Source organism: Sebastes fasciatus, chromosome 16, assembly GCF_043250625.1.
Source record: "Sebastes fasciatus isolate fSebFas1 chromosome 16, fSebFas1.pri, whole genome shotgun sequence".
NCBI lineage: Eukaryota > Metazoa > Chordata > Actinopteri > Perciformes > Sebastidae > Sebastes > Sebastes fasciatus.
In genome coordinates, this window is record NC_133810.1 from 24166670 (window position 1) to 24185333 (window position 18664).

General features: G+C 39.1%; 1 protein-coding gene across 2 annotated transcripts in view; it reads right to left on the reverse strand.

Annotated features, from left to right (window-relative positions):
- Positions 1 to 18664, reverse strand: part of gabrb4 (gamma-aminobutyric acid type A receptor subunit beta4) — a 66408-nt gene that overhangs the window by 15950 nt on the left and 31794 nt on the right. For both annotated transcript variants that reach the window (XM_074610967.1, XM_074610966.1), the window contains exons 3-4: positions 10453 to 10520; positions 8494 to 8714 (exon numbers count right to left, since the gene is read on the reverse strand). In XM_074610967.1, coding sequence (XP_074467068.1) covers positions 8494 to 8714; positions 10453 to 10520 — 289 coding nt within the window. The remainder of the gene's footprint in view (positions 1 to 8493; positions 8715 to 10452; positions 10521 to 18664) is intronic.

An 18664-nucleotide genomic window follows, 5' to 3' on the forward strand; every position in this document is an offset into this window, starting at 1 on the left:
TATGTTTAAAATCATTTAAAGGGATAAAGCTCTCAAGTTTAAGCTTGGCCTGCAGCTCATTCCAGGACCAGGACTATAGTGGAACAGGCTTGTTTTGCCAGCTTCTGTACTGATAGGAGGCACTTTAAAGGTCCCGTATTATGCTGATTTTCAGGTTCATACTTGTATTTTGTGTTTCTACTAGAACATGTTTACATACTGTAATGTTCAAAAAACTCGTTATTTTCCTCGTACTGTCAGCCTGAATATGCCTGTATTTACCCTCTGTCTGAAACGCTCCGTTTTAGCGCATTTTGACGGAATTGCAACAGAATTGCAACAGAATTGTGTTGCTAGGCAACAGCTTGGGTCCATGTGTACCTCCTGTCGGCTGATGACATTCACATACACTACACAACCAGGAATAAACTGGGACACATTTAGAATGTTTACGTTTAAAATTGTTTCGGGGGTCTAAATATTGTATATTCGTGACATCACGAATGGGCAGAAATCCAGTTTCAAATGAAGAGTTTCTGAATACGAGCTGTGTGTATTTCCCTGTGGATTGAGTGTTTTGATACTTTCACAGTATTTATATAGGACTTAAGCCTGCTTTATAATAAAAAAAAAACATGAACATCTCACTTTTTTATAATATGGGACCTTTAAACTGAAGCCATTTGTGTGACCTAAGACTATAAATATTTTGCAGAAATACAAACTTCCGGCTTAAGTAAGAAGGAAATTTGCCAGAGATGATTTTATAGATTAAAATATTCCAATGCTGTAACCCACGAAAGTGAGGGATGACCATCCTACCATGCTAAGGTACAATGATGAGTCCTGAAGCTAGAATTAGTGACATACCTCAAAAAGGTCAGGAAATGCCAGCATCTAAGCGTTTACTTGATGCCATGGGAAAAACAGGACTTTAGCATGTACAGAAAAAACAGTGTGAATTTTAATTTTCTTTGCAAGATGGTCAATATGGTATTTCAAATTTAGACTTGTGTTCATCCAAATTCCCAAGTACTTGTAATTATCAACAGGCTGAATAGAGACACCATTAATAGAAAAGGTTGGAACTTTTGTTCGCCCAAGAGAGAAAATCATAGTTGTAGTTTTTGTTGAGTTTAAAAGCAATTTCAGATCCGATAGGGCATGTTGCAGGGTGTTAAAATCAGTCTGCAAGATTAGGAAAATGCCATGTCTGGGATGGGTGCAGAGGAGTATATGACTGTGTATTAGTTTAGCTAGCTTACTAGTAGGCGTAGGAAGTAAAAAAACTTTTAATTCACAAATAAAGGTGCATTCCACTCGTGTCTACAGGCCACTCTTGGCTTCTCAGACCGTGCATCGTGCCAGCATTACGTGGCAACTAAAAGCAATCCGGAGGTGGATCCCAGAGGCTCTGCGCTACAGACAGACAGACAGGCTTTCAGATAATATGAGCAATAGTTTTGACACCTACACAATCTACTCCTGTATCCCTCTCTGCGAGGCAGCTTGCTTACCAAAAGAAGATCATAGTACTACACCATGGTTTAATAAACAGAGGAACACGAGATGGGAAGAGAGAAACCACCATCTGGCAAACGCTTAGCTCAACAAAGCCTTCAATGCTCTCAGGACCCGGTGCGCTACCAAACTGGATCGTCAGCCCGCTAACAATGATTCAGCCTCTCAACTCACTGGTCGAGTTAGAAAAAAAGCTGCTCTATCATACACAAACAGGGCTGGACACTTTCTACTGACACCAACTTCTTTTATTGATGTTTCCAATGACTTTGTTTGTTTGCAACACTCAATGCTCTCCTGCACCACTCAGCAGTCTTCAGACCCGGCCCACTCCCTCCTTCCTCTTCACATAAAAATAAAATCTAGCGACAGTATATCTCAAGTAAACAAAAATGACATTTTAAGCAAGGTTTGCAAAAGCAACATCATTCTAGGGACGTGGTTGGGGGCAGTTTTCCAGATTCTATTTGAATTTTGGACCTGCAGTCCATCATCATTCCTGGCCATTCCTGGGGAAAGGCATATGCACATATGGACCAATTCATAGTCTCCAATCCACTTTGTTTATATGTCATTGGCAGCGGTACTCAGATTGTTTATTTAAGTACCAGTACACCGATGAAAAATGTTCCATTACAGGTAAAAGTCCTGCAATCAAGTACAGACGTATTATCAGCAAAATGTACTTAAAGTATCAGACGTAAAAGAACTTGTTCTGCAGCAAAATGTCCCCTGTCAGTGATCATTACATTGTCACCCGATTAGAATGTTATCAGCATGCGTTATCGGTCGCTAGAAGCCTCATAGATGTGGGTCAGTAGGGGCTTACTATGTTGTAAAAGTGAAAGTGAAACTTAAAAGCAACACGTTCTAACACGTAAAACTGAATGAAACATTTTGAACACCAACAAAACAGCTTCTTTAGGTTTAGGCTACAAATTGCCCATGTGAATCGATGATAAAACCTACTAGTGGGTGTATTAGGCCCCTTCTGACCCACATCTATGAGGCTTATAACCACTGAAAACACTCACTTAATGACCTGATAACAGTCTAATTGGCTGACATTGTCCGAAATTCCATACTGACATGCTATACGCTATAACAGTATGTGAGACTTTTTAGTATGTCTGAAACCTTAGTATGAAACCAATAGTACACAAATTGCACACTATTTCTGGTGAAATATTACAGAATGCAATGCTGGTCACTACAGCGGCATAAATATCCCACAACGTAATGCAATAGTGACGCCAATGCTCATAACGGACGTTGACAGACAGCTCCGTAACATCAATAAACTTTAATTTAACTTTAAGTATAAGAGGCGTAATGTCGTTTTTAAATTAATTCAGACTTTGATTCTCACAAACCGTCGTTTTTCTCACCTGAGGTTGGCATAGGTTACTATGGTTACGCGTCTCAAACAAGGAGACAAGTAGGCTATCAGGAAGTGACGACGTAAATTATTGCTCAGTGCGTCTGAAATGATACTTACTACTGTTTATTCACACAAAAGTATGTTGAACGATAGTACACATATTGAGCATAGTGCATAGTAGGCTATGCGATTTCGGACAAAACCCTAGTTTATTTCCACCACTGGTCATTGGACTGTGGGAGGAATCTGTGCCACAGAAACACACATAACCACAGGTACCAGTCACATTGGAAGGACCGGGGCCATGATCTGAACATTAGAACTTTGACTAGGCAGTGCTGCTGAGTACTGTGCCGCCCGCTACCCCAAACCACGATCAATGTATATGGAAGATTCAGCAATAAGGACAACTATAAACTAAGTCCATGTCAGAAACAGTCAGAATCAGATCTGATTTTAGTTAATTAAATGTGGATTTCTGTTAATTCTGTCACTTAAAATCAGTCTTCACTCACAATTGATTGCCTACATATGTCTATGTTTGTAGAAAAATAAAACAAACCTGGCGAAAACTGATGCAATCTAAAAAGCTGATGTAATCTGCACGGTTTATCCACAGAATAAAGACCATTCTATGCTCAACACGAGATCAGCGGGTAAAACAATGTGGACACAGTTGTGAAGTTGAGCTTGTACTTAAAATGAATACGAAAATAGAAGAGTTTGATCAAGACAAATCAGCACAGCTCAGATTAAAATCTCTGTAAGTACTAGTTGGGAATCAAAGTAAATAATGTTTGTTTTTAAAAAAAAAAAAAAAGGGCAAACACCAGTATCAGCACATTTCACAGTGAGTGGATAGGTGAGAGCGCAGCACTAGGTGCAGCAGTGTGTGTAATGTGATTGTCCACAGTTTGCATTCTACTGTGCTTGAGAGTAGCACGGGGGGACGAATTCAAAGGGGCGTTTTTTACAAGAAAACGCATTTAAGAAAACCTCAAGTGGTCAAACTTGAAAAGGCGCAAGGTTCAAATGAATTGAACTGAGAACACAAATCTATGGTTGCTCAGAAAAAAATAAATGTCCACACAACCCTTGCGCAAAATTAACCATTTTCACAAAGCGATTTAATTGCATGCTTTACAGGAGGCTTCCTGAAATCACCATAGCATGTAGATTATGCACTGCTTCTAATTACTGTACACTGCTGAAAAAATGGTCTGGAGGACACATCCAAAGGCCTGACGCCATCTGCCTTTTATACCATTACTGCAGTGGGTGATGGTAACAGTAAGCCCCTGTGCAGTATGCTTGAAGATGAGATGTTGGAGGATGCTAGTGCCCCTAGCAACAGTCTTGTTTCATGCGGGCACAAAGCCAGCAGAGGTGCAAATGCAGGTGTAATGCTATTTTCTTCTGGCTCGAGTCCATTTTGGGCTACTATGCTTGTGCCTGCTTGGTACTTTTGTGGCTTCCAAAAGAAAATTGGATGTGCTGAGGTACGTAACGCTGAGTGGAGCAGCTGGCAATGTTTATTCAGATCAGGTTTGGTGTCATTTTGGCACCAAACGGCGTGAAATTGATCCCGTTCCCACCTGCTTTATTTAGTGGAGGCACACGTATGTGAAGTTTTTCATTTAGCACACATTTTAAGACAATCAAAGATGCGTTTAATTAATTGATTGATGCCGCATTAGCATTTACACAAATGGGTTGCTCTTACTTATAATGTTATCTGCCTGTAGGATGTATGAGGTCCTTCTGTTACAGCCGTTAAACAGCAGCAGAAGGGGGATGACAGAAGGCGATTTGATTGGCCTTTATTGAAGCATGCCCCAATGGGTACCTGCTGACGTATTTCTCTAACAAATGATATACTCATCCTGCTCCAGAACCCTCTCAGGGTGGCACCATACTGCTCCAACAACATATACTCACTCCCAACTCGTCAAATAGCCTACCGCCGCTTGGTCAGTGACCCTCAGCATTTGAGACCGTCACACGGGATAAGCCTCTTGCGTTACGCCTGGGCTAGACTGGGCACGTCAGCAGCAACTACTGCGTCTCTCACGCGTGTGGCGTCCACACTGGCAGCGTCTTTCATAATGGCCATTTCACTTCATCATAAATGTGATTTATATTTATTTTAGACAGAAAAGGGTTAAAAGGAGTCTGCTCATTTGTAAATAACAGTAATAATCCACATTTAAAACCCGGTACTTTATTCATTCATGGACCCCTGCAAGTCATTGCATTTTCTACAACACTGCATTTCATTTCAGAATAAAAGCCTTAACAAATGAAGGAATTCTGTCCACAGAAAAAAGTTGAAGTTAAAAATAAATCTTTACTTTTTCTGTAACATATTCTACAGATATAAACATTAAAACTTTATTAATGTTGTTGTTATGATACAATATACTGGTCAATATACTGTCAAAAGATCACTGTCTATTTTTGCCGTGCACGGCGCGCCACATGCTACTGACGTTCCCAGTGTGCCTTACTGTTGGACGGACCAGGGACGGCGTGTCAGTATACGCTCGTTACATGCATAGTGTCCTTTTAAAATAAACTTCTGTTTTCACAGGAAGTTGGATTTTGGCAACTCAACCACTTAGTTAGGGTTAGAAAACGGTTGTGGTTGATGTTAACGTTAACTTCACGCGACCAGCAACTTACGTGAGTCACGGGACTGACGATACTAACGACTCATGTAACTACTGACTCGCATGACTCATGTGACTTATGATATTAACGAATCACATGACTAAATAAGTCAATGTTACTTTTAGTGTCACACAGGACAAGAACGCCGGGCTCTTGGTTGAAAGTCTTGTGTTTGTTTGACCCATCCACCACCACTCCCGCCCGCCCTTTGTGGACTCTCATGCTATTAATACTACGTCACTTGCTCTGACCGTCGAATAACGCCACGGGTGGGTTTACATTGGACTTAGCTGAAAGATTGGTTCGTCACAACTGTTGCTAAATGGTGCATCCGTACATCGGTTCCCGATGCCGTTGGGCACTTACCAAACGGCGGTATTTGACGAGTTGGGAGTGAGAACGGGTCGGCTTACATTGCCATGCCCATGTGCCACTATCACAGAGGGTAAAGAACAAACCTTAAAGATTCATCTAGCAGGCAGACATTTGCAGCGTGGTCTTCAGCAGCAGTGAGATTGCATTTCTACAAAGTTGATACTTTGTGAAGAGTCATAAAAGAAAAAAGAAAAAAACAACTTTTGCCATCAAATCTCCTTTTGTGTCAGCACCAATTCAGTAATTCAGAGTTTCTGAATACTGATTATTGCATTAATAATTCATTACTTTGTATGATCTACGCCTTGTCACTGCCATTTTCTTTTATTCATGGAACAAAAACACGTTCCCATCTTCCTCGCCTCCATCAAACTACTTTATTTTAATGACTTGTGTTAAGAAAAGCAGCGATCCGTTCTGAGCTTGAACAAACCTCAGGACGCTGTCGTACTTTTAGCCGTCCCCGGGGGATTTCAGATGGGTCCCTCTGTTCACATTTACTGTTGACTGAATTGTCTAGTTTGTCAAAGTGATCTGGGACGTTGAGGTGGTGAGTATTTTGAACCTTTTTTTAGCCTTTCTGGGAAAACGAGTCTTGGTTTTAATGTACCCATCTCCCTCCAAAATATTGTTGTTGTTTGTCCCGAGTCACACTTAGAACTTTGTGGACTATTAACTTTATAAATAAAGCTTTAAAGGCTGTTTTTCTTGCCAGAAATAAATCTGTCATCATTCATCCTGCCATAGGACCTGAACACTAGCAACAGTGATTTTGTTTTTCTGTCGCCACATGTGAGGTCATCAACATTTTCACTTGCTGTATTACTGCTGCATGACAGAGACGAATAATAAAGGCAGCAGTTATCTAATTAAAAGTTATCATGAGTATGTCTGGGTCTTCAGCAGTCTGCTGTTGGCAATTACACTAAGTTCTCTGGTCTAATATTTAATGAAGCGTTTGCTCCTGCTCTAGATTTCTATCCATTTCTGTATGTGCTAATGCTGTTTAGGTTCACGGAGGGGTAAGCCCTATCACTGCATGAATTAAATATTTTTCCTGTATATCCATATTTCCTTCTGAGGCTTCATCTTCTTGCATTATTAAACCTTTCCAAAAGTACAATTTAAAAAGACACGAAAAATCCATCCATCCCTTCTCTATACCATATACCACTTTGCTTTTTTAGGGAACTCCCAGCATGCACTGGGCAAAAGGCAGAGAAACACCCTGGACTAGGTTTCTAGTCAATCGCTGGGTACAGGCAGACAAACACTCATAATAACATCCAGTGGCAATTTAGATTGTCCACTTCACCTGACCTGTTTTGTCTTTAGCTAACATTTGCCACCATAAGATTCTTGTCATATCAGACCAGTAAGGCTGTAGCCGCCAAACCCCTCAGTGTATTGAAGTGAGCAGTGGTGGCTTTTAATGCGTATATAATTTAATTTGTAAGAGGAAGAATGTGTGAGTTCGTCTTTAAAAAGTAACATAGTATTGCTTTTACCCACATTATTTTAGTTCAAACTTGCAGTCATGCATCTAACTGTAAAGCAAGGAATCACTGTCTGTTTGTCTTCCAATCTGTCTCTCTGTATGTCCCATACATATCTCAAGAACCTCTCATCCTATTGACTTCACACTTGGCGGTTGTATTGCTCAGGACCCAAGGGAGTGCAGTGTCGAATGTGGTGCAAATTGACCAGATAGTTGCGGTATAACAATCAATGATACGTTTTGGCCTGTAACTTAACTCTGAGAAGCAAAATTCTGTGGGATGAGACGAATCTATCGATATAAGCCACGCCCAACTGCATCTAGATAGATTTTCCACCATTTTGAATTGTGTCCAAATCTGTTTTTTCGCTACTTCTCCTACAATCATCACCAAATTTGGTACAAAACATCTCTGGACCAAACTGGAAAAAGTTACTTTTTTGAATTTTTGATGTTCCATACAGTTTTGTTATAGCTAGCTGGCCCTCAACCCTGAACACTTTGTGCGTTTGGGACCATATTTGGTGAACATGTGTAGATATGATGTCTGAGTGACCATGACAAATTTGGTGCCATTTGGCCAATAGGTGGCGCTGTAGTAGCATCATCTAGCTATAAAGGAAGGAATCTCTGTCTGTCTGTGTATGTACTGTATGTATTTATGACTGTCTTTAGCATTACTCTAGAACCATTCATCAAATCAATTTCACACTTTGGCACAAGCAGCCATTGCACTCCTAGAAGCCAAGCACTAGTTTACAATTAACACTGATCATGTGTTGCTAAATCTGTTTTCTCAACAGTAATGACTTTTGTGGTGAGCAACTGTCAGTTTGTGTGAATTAACAAGTTTTTTTTTGGCTGCACAAAATCTCGACAGCCGTATCATTCTTTTTCTTTGTGTAAATCATCTCTGAAAAGTGCAACTAGTACCAGTAGTTCAGATTCACCCAGTAGATACATGTAGAAATGGAAAAAACAAAACAAAACCGGATGGAAAACGACAACAAATTTACAGTATTGATTAGCCACAAACTACAATAAGAGTTGCAGATTCCAGCGTTCTTACCTCAGCCCGTATAAGACAGTGCCGTCTGGGTGCAGTCGGATCATACGGTTTTTTACCGTCACACCGTGAAGAAAGGACTTCTTGTCATTAAGGAAGTAGGTGTCAGGGAGCCAAAGCTGGTCTGCTACACGGTTGTCCAGAGTCAGGTTTAGCTTCATTTCATTATAGGCCAAACGCTTATCTTGCCAGCTCTGCTGGAAATACATAGTGATGGTGTAGTCCTGGGGAGGAGGAAAAACTCATATGAAGTCACAGACAAAAAAAAACAATTCAGTTGGTCATGAGCTATGGGAACAATTTAGCAAAAAAAAAAAATGCTTTCTGTTTTGTATTTATGTTATTGTTTCCTGCCAGTGAGCCCTTCATAGTGGGCACAGTTATCAAACTGGGAGTTTGACTCATTCTAAGCTAACGGAAAAAAAAAAAATTCTTTGTTTCAGGTGATTAAACACTGATGAAAACATAGTTATGAATATTATATTTCATTTCTGCTAATAGATCACCGGAAATGTTACACACTGTTCCTTTAAGTGGAGATATAATGTGTGCCTGCTAATGCATCGTTGTCCCTCTGGTCTGTAGTCTACGGTCAGACTCATGAAAGATACACATTGGCTTCATTTTCAACCTACACAGTCCAGTGATTTGAAATATTGTGCGCCATTCAGATCAGATCATTTTTAAAAGTTAAAATAGCATCTTCAAATCACGCTTCATGTGTTTAAGCATGATGCATGTGAAGACAGCTAGTATCCCTTATGTACATCCTGTTTTGTAGTTAATGATGCAATGTATTTTCTTTTGAAAAGTATCACTCATGATTAAGTGAATGAACACAGAGGTCTTAATGAGCGCTCAACCATACTACTGACAAACAACTCAATCAACCCATTAAAAAATGAGCAATCTCAAATGCATATTTGAGGAAAGACGCTCTAAATTAGTTTGACAAAAACACAGACAACTGTTATTGACACTTGACTGACTATGAGAAGAGCAAGCAGTTACAAACATTGACATTTTGTGTGCTTTTTGTTTAATCAGTGAGAACATTGTTTTAATACCCTACTGTACATGAAATTTTAAATCCATGCAATATGAAATTCAGCATTTGAACATTTGACTTATCGTTAATCAAAAGTGTTCCTCTGAACTCCACTGAATGAGTCAAAGATGTACAAGAGCGAAGATATCTCAAGCAGATCATGAACATATTTAAAACTAGAAGGGCACTCGGAGAGCGCAGACCTCCTCCAAGGCCAAATTTCCTATCTCGCAATGTTAACAATAGTAATTCAGATCTGCTTCCTTGACCTATGCTACACCCTTCCACCAAGTTTCATGAAAATCAGGCCAGTAGTTTTTCTACAATCCTGCTGACAAACAGACAAACAAACCAAAAACATAACCTCCTTGGCGGGGGTAACAAAGTCTGCTGTGGATTTGATCATTTCAATCAATATTTTGATCACTCCAGGAGTAAAAGTGAGACAAATAAAAAAAATAAAAAAGAAAAGCAGAGAGGGTGAAAGAAAAAACTCAAACATTTAAAAAAGGAAAGCAGCCTCAGCATATGGGAGGAGTCACGCTGAGTGAAATAAAGAGTGTTAGAGGACTGAATGACGTCACTCAGACAACGGCCATATTGCCTTCTTCACAACTCAGCCTGCATTCCTGATTGCTCTCAAGTCTGTGCCAGAGCTAAACAATATGTGCTGTCTGGCTGAGTAGTATGGGGATTACACTATGAGCAAATTATTAGTAGTTAAAGACAAAAAAAAGGTAAATTGTCATGTTTAGCGTGAAAACTAAGGTTTCATTCAGTGGAAAGATGTGTAAATTTCTTGCCCACCACCACAGATACTCTGTAGAGGTCATTCAGTCCAACAATCACAATGGGCAGTAGTTGTGGGTGGGAAGCCAGTGAGGGATCATAAGACGAAGAGGCTCGTAACTTACCATGTTTACTTCTGAGATGGAGTCGATGCTCGCTATGTTGATGCTCATTCCTACGGTGACTGGAGGACCTGAGGGAAGAGAGAAAAAACTGAAGTCAGTTAAAAAGCACTACAAGGACAACATGAAAATACTGTACGTCAAATGCACTTTCGACTGCGCCAGGCAGAGTAAATTGATGGAATAGTAATAATGTTAAATTCATTGGATTTCTAATCGTTGCCTAATCTTAAATTCCATGTATGTTCTTTGAGTATTTTCTTTTCTTTTTTTCTTTTTAAGTTTCAAATTCTCACTTAAAATCAGGGTTATCAATTGATTAAAATATTTAATTGCGATTAATCACATGATTGTAAATAGTTACAATACCATAGAACCCATTTTCATTCACATTACTTGAGGTCAGAGATCAAGGGACCCCTTTGAAAATGGCCATGCCAGTTTTTCCTCGCCAAAATTTTGCGTATGTTTGGCGCGTTATTTAGCGTCCTTCGCGATAAACTAGTATGACACCGATGTACCAATGAATTCCTTAGGTTTTTTAGTTTCATATGCTGCCAGTGTCTTCACTCTACCTTTAAAAGCTGAGCCTGGTACAACCTCAAAAACGCAAGTTGCGTTAATGCGTTAAAGAAACTATTGGCGTTAAAAGAATTTGCGTTAACGTTTTATTATCGCGTTAACTTTGACAGCCCTAGTTAAATTCATTGGATTTCTAACCTTTGCCTAATCTTAAATTTCACGTATGTTCTTAAAGCATTATTCTTCTTTTTCTCACTTAAAACTGTTTGATAACTTCAGTTGCATACCCAGTCCCATCAGATTTGTATACTGGTACATTTTTGCAACTCTGAAGAATGGATTTCACCCATACATCTGATTTCAATATTCTTAGTTAAAAGACCATCATCAGATAGACGACTTGCATTATGCATTATTTGCACATGCTGAACTACAGTGATGAAAAATTTAAATGTGCTTTTGTTGCTCAGAGAGTGTACGTAAATCAGAAAGTAAAGACCAGTTACTCTCAGCTTATGCTTACGAAACAACACTGGGGAAGAATGCACTCATCCATCCTAATTTCTAGGCTGACAAGGAACGGGAAGAGCAGACTGTGCCTCATTTACATGATTACAGTACATGCTGTAGACATGTAAACAGCTATGCACATCGACTCCCTTACATGTTCAGATAACACTTAGCCCACTTCAATATTCACACAACTTAAGGTTTACAAGGATTATCCATTCACAATGCCCCATGTACCCACAGTCACTGTAACCAAGAGTGGGTGGCTTCAGACACACTGTGTGACTGTGTTGCGTATGATCACACAGATAAGATTATGTTCAACATTGTCTTAATTTTAGGGACTTTTTTAAAATATTCAATTACATGCTTCACATCTGTGTGCTTACAATAAATAACTGCCATGATAAATGACCATTTTTGAGCAGCCTGGTCGCACTAAATGGGGAATGCCTGACAGGGTAATCGCAAGTAATTCAGCGTGCAATAAGAATGCCGTTCTTGCTTTTGGCGTGTCATTTGTATGTCATGTAATCTGTATTGACTGCAATGTAAATGCATCCACTTAAATATGCTACGCTTAGAGCTAGTGACGTAGAATAAAAAGTGAGAGAGACTGCTTGTGGTGGATGGGTCCAACAAACACAGGACTTTCAAGAAGGAGACCGGTGTTCATGTCTCAAAGTGTTGTATATGAAGTTACGTTAGTAACGTGTTTTTTAGTGACTTTTGTGACGTGTTTTCCGTACTTCTGTTACGTTGTTTCTGTACGTATTTTACTTAATTTACATATAATTATTTTAAGCCCAACCATGATGTTTTTCCTAAACCTAACAAAGTGGTTTTGTTGCCGAAACATAACTGCGGTTGTTACTGTAGTTTTGTTGCGTGGCGTAAAAATTCAACACAAAAGCAGCGTACTCATGACATGTAAAAATGTCCTTGTAATGTTGTGCTATTTAAACACCTTCCCATGAGATTGGGTTGAGCTGAGAAGCGATGTCTACGACCAGAAGTAGCCGGTTTACACTCAGTTAATGTTTTATTTATTAGCTAATAATAAGCTAAATGTCGACGATAGCCGGTGGGTTCCGAGATTGAATTTTATCCAATGAGTTCGGCCACTTTTGCTCTCCACACGGACTGTTTACCTGCATGAAACCAAATCCCGCTCAAACATGATTGATCAATACTACTCAGACTACAAACAGACTTCACACGGAAAACAAAACGCTTCCGTTTTTTCCGATTCTCGTTGCCTACAGATTCTGCATTCATATGCAGATATCAGAGATAATACTACAACCACATCTGCTTGGTCAACACAGATGCAGAACTGCAGAGAGGGCTGGAGTCTATTCAAAGTTACTTGTTTTTCTTCCTTTTATCTGTTCTTTACTTGATATGTTTTCTAGCAAGCAGCAAAATAAAGGAAAGCAGCACCCACCACTTGAGAAGCTGTTACCCCAGGCGGTGGATTTTGTGAGTGAACAGATTAGTTGAGACTGATTCTCAATGTTTTATCATTGCAAATTCTTTCTCCTTCTATGCATTTTTAGCCCTATAACGTTATCCTTAACACTTAAACACGCTTCCCTTCCCCCGTCCCTTCCTCTTCAAACTGTGTCAGCCTTACATTGCTTCAGTGAGAACGATCAGGCCACAAAATATGAAGTGCTGACGCAGAGAACAGAAACAGCAGAGACATTTCAGTGATTGGTTTATGAGGCGGTGCTGAATCAGTACATTCAGATAATGTTTCATGGTATTATAGTGGAAATGGCATTAGCATAAGGATCATAAACAACCCAGAAAAAAGCTGTACTTCAATATGTACTTTTTGCGTGTATCATCACAATCAAGAGGTGCGGAACCTACTTTTACTCCAATAGGATTTAAACTAGGGCTGTTAATCATAAATTAACATTTTTTATCCGTTCAAAATGTACCTTGAAGGGAGATTTGTCAAGTATTTAATACTCTTATGGGAGTGGGAAAATATGCTTGCTTTATGCAAATGTATGTATATATTTATTATCAGGAAATCAATTAACAACACAGAACAATGACAAATATTGATACAGAAACCCTCACAGGTACTGCATTAAGCATTAAAAGTATGCTCAAATCATAACATGGAAAACTCAAGCCCAACAGGCAACAACAGCTGTCATGTGATCATCATAAAGTGGGCATGTCTGTAAAGGGGAGACTCGTTGGTAACCATAGAACCCATTTTCATTCACATATCTTGAGGTCAGAGGTCAAGGGACCCCTTTGAAAATGACCATGCCAGTTTTTTCTCACCAAAATTTTGCATAAGTTTGGAGCTTTATTTAGCCTCCTTCGCAACAAGCTAGTATGACATGGTTGGTACCGATGGATCCATGCATTTAAATGTGTGCAGTAAGTGTAGTTAGGGATGTTAATTTGCATTCATAGGATTTTTGCCTCTTAGGTTTTGAGCGAACAATGCTTAAGGTCAGAGACATGTCATCAGTCATTTATGATGCGTTTTTCCAACAAGCATGACATGGTTGGTACCGATGGATTCCTTAGGTTTTCTAGTTTCATCTGATACCAGTATCTTCCCTCTAGCTTTAAAACTGCTACAACCTAAAAAGCGCAAATTGCGTTACTGCGTTTTCGCGTTAACTTTGACAGCTCTAATTTAAACATTACTGTTTTTGTATATAGGTCATAATAATGTGAGATATTTTGCACATTTTATGTTAACAGACCAGGGTATGGTACAGACAGTTATGGGCCAGTGTGACTCATAGAGGACGGGGTGATTCATCTCTACGTTCAGCTGATGGATGTACTGCACAACATCTTGTCCGCATAGTCTCCGTTTGACCAGATCAGATCTACAACTTTCCCTTTCTTCTGAATCCTCTCAAAATACAACGCTTTGAAATGCAAAAAAGAATGGAAAGGAAAGATCTTGACAGTTAGTAGACAGCATGTGTCATGGTGATGTCTATGGGTTGCAGATTTGCACAGTTCAGATGTCAAAAGTATTTTTGACAATGTATAAAAATTGCTAACATAACCCTCAATAAAGAATCTAAGTGCATGAAAAGGCCATACAACTATACTTCTTTTTCTTATTGGATATGGCTAAAAATACAGTCCAATCAAAGCTGTCAGTCTGCACTTTACCCTCACTAACTATAGTGTTGATCACTGTAATGACAGCAGAGACACGCATACCGTGTGTCTGGTTTCAATTACTGAGAGCATGGAGCTCATTGTACATTATACTGCATTAAATAAGAGAGGAATGAGCACATTTGACCAAAAGGATCTTGTTTGAACAAAAATATTAATGAAAATATTTTTTACCAGCATTTGGTTTGATGAACAATTAGCCAATGGAAACTCTTGCACTGATGAGTAAAACTTCATCAAATAGGTTTTAAGAATGGAGAATGATCAGTTTTAAAAAAAAAATATTTTAATATATATATATTTGACTGATATTACAATATGGCTTGTGATATTAGAGGGGATTATATTCTTTTCCATCAGTATCCTCATTTTCATTGAAAAACATTAAAATAATTATGGTATGAGTTTTGCGGGGATCTGTACCTAACAAAGGGTTTTCTTAAGTCTGTAGAATATGATACTTAGGCAAAGACATCTCTGCAGCACCACAATATTTTATTTAAAATGGTATTTTGACACACATTTCACCTTAACTCACAAACAATTGCACGTATATTGCGATACATTTTGATTAATAGTGCAGCCCTAACATGGGTAACTTTACCAAAGTGCAATATCGACTTAGTTAATTAAATATTTCATTGCACATTGAATCAGAACATTTCAGTTCATCAACTAGGGCTGCCCTCTCTTCGTCGACTGAGAATTCTTAAGTTGATTTGTTGTTTTTCATGCTGAATGACTTATTTCTAAAAAATAAATGAGCACATCTCTGGTAAACACAAAATTTTATGTGGTGCTTTTGTGTGATTCTTTGTGGAGAAACTCAGTTTTGCAGAATTTATTTGATTGAGGGCAGCCTTTGTATTACAACACTCCAAAACAAATGGAAACTACACTTGAATGTACAATGGGGTCCAAGCACCTGACGCAAAGTCCAACCAAAGTTGAAGCCAAGACCAACTCTGAATAAGCCTTAAACAGGTGGTTTAACACACGTTTGTTTGCAATCTTGGGCAGGCTTATATAGACGCCCTCCTGCAGGGCACACTGCCAGAATCTGATCCAACTTTGGACCACAGGGACTGTTGAGTCTGTGTCTGCACTAAAACTATTACAAATAAATCATTCACCAGTGAAGATGCGTGTCTCTTAAGCATCGTTCGCTTAAAACTTACAAGGCAAAAATCCAACGAATGCACATTAAAATACCTAACTACACTTTAATGCGCATATTTAAATGCATGGATCCATCTGAACTTTAAGTAGCTATTGTGGCGCAGCTTGCAAGTATAAGTGGATTGGCATACATGTGCTAAAACACCACCTGGGTGTATAGCATTGCTAATTGCTTGAAAACCATGTAGCAGCTGCGTGGTGGGCAATTTATGCATATATTAACAAGTCGACAGAGTGGTATTGGTGTTCTCCAGCGGCCTCAGTCAATCAGAAGTAAGTAAGTTTGTTCTCAAGTTGACACTGTACAAAGACACCAACCACTGCATTTTGATGGAATAATGTGTGCAGGAGTTTTTTGCCAGCAATATCAGCTGATTTAATTTGAGTAAATGGATCATATAAATATGTTATTAATCGGGCTGTCAAAGTTAACGCAAATTAATTTTAGCGCCACAAATTTCTTTAATGCAACTTGTGATTTTTAGATTGTAGCATAAAACAGGCTCCATACTTGCACTTCATTTTGGCGCGAAAAAACTGGCATGGCCATTTTCAAAGGGGTCCCTTGACTTCTGACCCCAAGATATGTGAATGAAAATGGGTTCTATGGGTACCCACGAGTCTCCCCTTTACAGGCATGCCTACTTTATGATAATCAAATGCAGTTTGGGGCAAGTTATAGTCAAGTCAGCACACTGACACACTGACAGCTGTTGAGTTTGCGATGTTATGATTTGAGCATATTTTTTATGCTAAATGCAAAACCTGTGAGGGTTTCTGGACAATATTTGTCATTGTTTTGTGTTGTTAATTGATTTCCAATAATAAATATATACATACATTTTCATAAAGCAAGCATATTTGCTCGCTCCCATGTTGTTAAGAGTATTAAATACTATCCCTTTAAGGTACATTTTGAACAGATAAAAAATATGTGATTAATTTGCAATTAAACGTGATTAACTATGGACAATCATGCAATTACTCACGATTAAATATTTTAATCGATTGACAGCCCTCATAATATGTTATTAATTATCTCAACTGGAACATTTGGTTTAAAGCTTTGATAAAACTCTAAATTAGAAAATTATGATCACAATTGGGTCTTTATTTGTGAATTCTGCTGCAAACGAAACAATACACGATCCAATACTACTATCCTGCGCTCTACTGATTCTGAGGTATTAGGGTCAGGAAATACTCCCCCGAAGCCTGGGGGGAGACAGTCGTGACTGTACTCATCTATGACATCACATGTACAGGACTTCTGATGTAAAACTCTGGGCTCTTTCTGTTTCAGTTCAACACTACTGAACGCACCATTGGAGTGGACACTGACCACCAATCACCAATAGTGAAAGACAAAAATTGTTTTAAAATGGTATGAAATGGACTCAAATCAATAACCACTGTTAACACGTACCCTGATTCATCTTAAAAATCATTTCTTCCTGCAGATATTGGTTAATTATGATGTTTCTCTTCAAATACTAGTACTAACAGATTTACCAGCGAACCACTTGACCGAATAGGCCCATCTATCCTCTCTCTTACATTCTGTAATCCTATTCCCCCCCCCCCCCCCCCCCCCCGCTACGCTAAATGCCCTGAAGCTTTGTCATATTCCCTGACCCATCTCTTTTAAAAAAAAAAGGGAAAAAAGTAGGGCCATTTTCCATCGCACTTTGTGAAGACAACCAGTAACAGTTTTCCCCAGAGATGTCAAAGTACATTTGTTTGCTAGATGAAAACAGAAAGAACCAACTCTCAGTTTCACTAAAGCTGGGTCAAAATATGCAGAGAGAGAGACAGCGGCACTCACTTTGTCACCACAGCTTTCTCAAAATAAAACCGCTACCTGTACTTGCACTTCACAAGTTGGGAGAACAACAGCGCTCCTTTACATCTTTAAATAAGCACATCTCCAGTCATTGTCAACCCCCATTTCCAACATTGTCAAGGAAAATGCTTGGTTTTCTCCACATAATACTTGGCTATTCTTTAACAATAATACTGATAACAGGTGAACAAAGTGCAAACTGCAGTCATCTTTTTAGTCTATCCTTTTGTCTGGATTTGAAAATAAAAGGAAGGAGTGAGTGAGTGAAAGAGAACATGCCGTCCCCGGGCAGACCATATTGTCTCTGAACAATTATCATATCAGTGCTACTTTTCCAAGAATCCACCAAATGTGTCAACCGGCTCCAGATTTTACACCAATGTCGGGCCAATATCACAATAGGAGCAGCTTTCAAAAGATGCCTGATGACATGCTGGATGTAGATGTGAGTACATTAAAACTAAATAGACAAAGAAACAAACAGTGATCTCCAATTGTTAACCAGTTTTGCCTCTTGACTGAACCCAGCGTGGGACTCCCTGCAGAACTGGGCACGGCGACAGCGCTCAAAGGATAGAACAGATTTACTGAAATTTGACTAAATAAAAGGTGCCCTGTGGGGTTTTTGACCATTTGAGGCGTGGAAGAGTATAATGATTACGTGTTCTACCAGCATGAACACGAGAATGCACATGCTCGCCATGAGCACAAAGAGTGGTAACAGCTGTGGGAAGAAAAAAATGCTGCAAAAGCACAAGTGCACCAATAATAGAGGAGAAGAGGGTAACTAATACAGGCTAGGCCTTTGAGCAATAAAGACATTTCACTTTGGAAGATCATTTCCATTTCCATGTCTTTCTATCATTTCATGAAAGGACAACCGACACGAACATCTATACATATATATGCAAATTTCTACAAGAACATGTTTACATGCTTTAATGTTAAAAAAAAAAGCTTTATTTTTCTCATACCGGCTGTGCTGCA